Genomic DNA, 3,533 nt, shown 5'->3' on the forward strand with positions numbered 1-3,533 from the left:
CATGAAATTATACTGCGTAACAGAGTTGCCTTACTTTTCTTAGCATAAACTGAGATAGAAGAAGAAACAGTTTATGATTTTTTACTTCAATATTAATGAGCAATTCTTTGTAATATATTTATGACTCGTTTGCCAGTATACAGGGATTCCTCGCTATATCACGCTTCATCTTTTGTGTCTATGCGGATTTTTTTCCAGTACATTGTGCTCTGAATCCTGATTGGCTCAGAGGCTTTAATGTTATTTCGAAGTAAAATAATGTTTCTGTACTGTGTTGTTTTTTTCTTTTGTCAATAGTTTTCATTCCTGTACATTCTGCCAAATTTTTGTTTGCAAATTTTCTCTGGGACAAACCCACAATGTCAAAGAAATGTTTTGCACCAACCAAGAAACCTATGGACATGCCAGAGAGACCGAGGAAGATAGTAACTAGTGCAGAAAAAGATACACTTCTGAACATGCTAAGGGAAGAAAAAGCTATGAAGTCATATGGCGCCATTACAAAATAAACGAACCTTGAAATGATTTTAAATATTTCGAATAAGTCGAATATTTGGATAATTTTAATACTAGTTCTCATTATATTAAAATTATGGTTTTTTAAACAAATTTTAGGTCTCAAAACAGGTTTCAGTTTTTATAAACAGGTTTCATAAAAAATAACGCTGACTATAATTATCATGGGTTATTTTTGGAACGCATTCCTCGCGGTGATCAAGGAATCACTGTTGCTAAAATTAGCCAAAAGTATAACTGCGAGAACATTTGATGAACTCGCTCAGAGGATCTCTCATTGAACTCATCAAAGAACGGATGGTTTTTCCTATCTCCAAAGGTTTCCATCTTCAATTGATGAGGTATAGACGACTAGCCAACCGGTACCAAGCCTTGACCTTCAATCCATGACCATGACCTAAACCATGACTTTCAATCTTTTAGCAACAGCATATATCTTCATCTATACTAGTGTAAAGTAGAATTTATCACATTATGTGTACAACAACATATGAAACTATGTTCAGGGAAACTGTAAGCATTAGTTTCATATTAAAGCTTTGATTGGTCAGAACAATATTTTAAAACTAATACGAAGTGATATTATTACTCTCAATTTACTAGTAATCATTTTACTACTAACAAAGTTACTAATAACTAACCTTGTGTTAACCGTAACAACCAACATGTTAGTAAACAAGCTAACATTGACCTTAACAATAACACATGCCACAAGTTATACAGGGTTTTGACAACCCTTGTACACTCTAGACCACAGGTGTCCAACTTTTTTAGAGTGGGGCCATTATGTCAAGTCAAGCCTAAGCTGGGGGCCACACATAGCTGCTACGTATATCGCAAATAGTTGAATTATTACAATTTTATATATTGCGAAACATGATTCCATCCATCACTTGTAATTCTCATTCTCCAGTAAATATATTTATTTTAACCACATGTAATTACAAAAACAAATACATCAATATATTGGCTTTAAATACATGCAATTACAAAATCACAAATGCGTCAAAATATTGGTTTTATATACATATACATGTAATTACATAAAACCCCATATGAATTTATGTGCAGTGTCCTTGTTGAGGAGATATTGCGGTGGTAAGTTTTCACTGGTAATGGTACTGAGCATAGGCCTACTAATCTCAGTGAGCCACTTGGTACTGCTTCTCTCGTACAATCCTGTCTAGGTCCGGCTTAATGTCTGAAAATGAAGTCTTGAACTGCTGAATTAGATGCGCATTGGTTAGTCTGGTGTGATATTTGCTTTTGGTATGCTTCATGCGACTGAAGAACTGCTCACATAAGTAGGTATAGGCGAAGAGGCTGACCATTTGAAGAGCATGTCTACGTAGAGCTGGATATGTGCTAGCTGGAAAAAAGTCATAATAAAACTTTATGAGTTCATGGCTGAGATGTTGTTGTTTGAGGCGTTCTATCTTGAGAGCTTTATCTGTAACTCGACTGCTACACTGCTAGGCTTGACAGAAAATGGATCTGAAAATATCTTTATCTTTGTTTCAGTTTCTGCAAACTGAAAAAATTGTTTTGCAAATTCAGCTGATAGATCTGACACGATGTTGACGTATTGCTCAGAGTTGACCTCAACGCATTGGCCATTTTGCTGACGCTCTGACAGAGTTTTGAAGTGAGCATAATTCTCCTCTCGGAGTTGCTGCACCCACAGCTTAAGCTTTGTCCTGAATGCAGTGATGTATCTCCAGAGTTGAGATATGTCCTGTTTCTTCCCCTGTAGCTGAAGATTCCTACTGACATATGCTCTGTGATATCACCTAGAAATGCCAAATCAGTGATCCGGAGTTGATCTTTGAACTTAATGACCCTTGTTTCTCATGAATAAAGCAATCTCTTGTAGCAGACTGGGAAACCTTCACAGTGTTTTAGCCCTGCTGAGCCACCTGACTTAACAGTAATATGCTACATCTTTGTATTCACATTCTATTTCCTCAAGCATAATTTTAAATTGTCGATGGATCAATACTCGGGATCGAATAAAGTTAACAGTGGATACAACCAGACCCATAACATGATCCATCCTCAGAGTCTGTGCTGCAAAGTTTTTTTGATGTATGACATGATGGTACACCACAAGAGGAACATGCCAGTAGTGAGAGCTGAGCAAAAGACCTATTAGTCCAATGTTTTTCCCTGCCAATGCAGGCGCTCCATAAGTACAAATGCCAGACATATTTTCCAGTAGTAGGCTGAACTCAGCAAGTTCTTTTAATGGACTCATAGACATCTTTTCCAGTTGTTGTGCCATGAAGACTACTCATTATTAGGAAATCCTCAGTAACGTTGAATTCATTATCAACGCCCGTGTCACAATGTCAAGCTAGGAAGTGTCAAACAGATCTGTGCTCTCCTCTAATGCTATGCCGAAATAAACAAATTTCTTAATCTGGGTTTTCATTGTACCCTCAATGCCTTTACTCAGATTTTCCACTCTTCTTGCAATAGTGTTACTTGACAGAGCAACACTTTCTAAAGTGCTCTTTTTATCAGGGCAGAATTCATCCACACTACCAGTGTCTAAAAATAATGAAGCAAGGTTAAAATAAATGTATCTGATAGTTACTAAAATATAATAACAATAGCAATGGCAAACCACACAAACTTTTGTTGAAATTTTAATTTTAGTTTTAGATATATCAGGCTATGCTAGGAGTTGTAACTTGCCTCTGTTTGTTAAGGTCTACAACTCTACGCTTATAGATGTTTTATGTTGTGTTGTATGGTGTTCTAAATTTAAAAAATGCTTACCTCCTCTGCAAGTTCTCCATGCTGAAATGGTAGTTGTCGTTGACCAATTAGTTGAGCAATAGCGAGACTGCATTTTGTGGCTTTTCCACTAATCTCTGCATATCTTGTAAAATGTTTCTGCTGTTGCTGCAGATTGGATGATAGCGAGTCCTATTTCTCCTGTCTGTCACGACCTGAATATTGTTCATATGCGCTATGACGAGTTGTATAATGCCGCCTCATGTTGTACTCTTTGA

The 3,533-nt window shown here is 36.6% G+C and overlaps 1 protein-coding gene across 1 annotated transcript; it reads right to left on the minus strand.

Moving 5' to 3' along the window:
- Positions 1-1,948: 1,948 nt before the first annotated feature.
- On the minus strand, positions 1,949-2,797 carry LOC137388087 (general transcription factor II-I repeat domain-containing protein 2-like). Its single transcript, XM_068074602.1, has 2 exons — positions 2,456-2,797; positions 1,949-2,263 (listed from the first exon to the last, which is right to left on the minus strand). The coding sequence occupies exons 1-2, from the start codon at positions 2,795-2,797 to the stop codon at positions 1,949-1,951; spliced, it is 657 nt and encodes a 218-aa protein (XP_067930703.1).
- Positions 2,798-3,533: the final 736 nt, after the last annotated feature.

The sequence above is a fragment of the Watersipora subatra genome, chromosome 1 (assembly GCF_963576615.1).
Source record: "Watersipora subatra chromosome 1, tzWatSuba1.1, whole genome shotgun sequence".
In the NCBI taxonomy this organism is placed as follows: Eukaryota; Metazoa; Bryozoa; class Gymnolaemata; order Cheilostomatida; family Watersiporidae; genus Watersipora; species Watersipora subatra.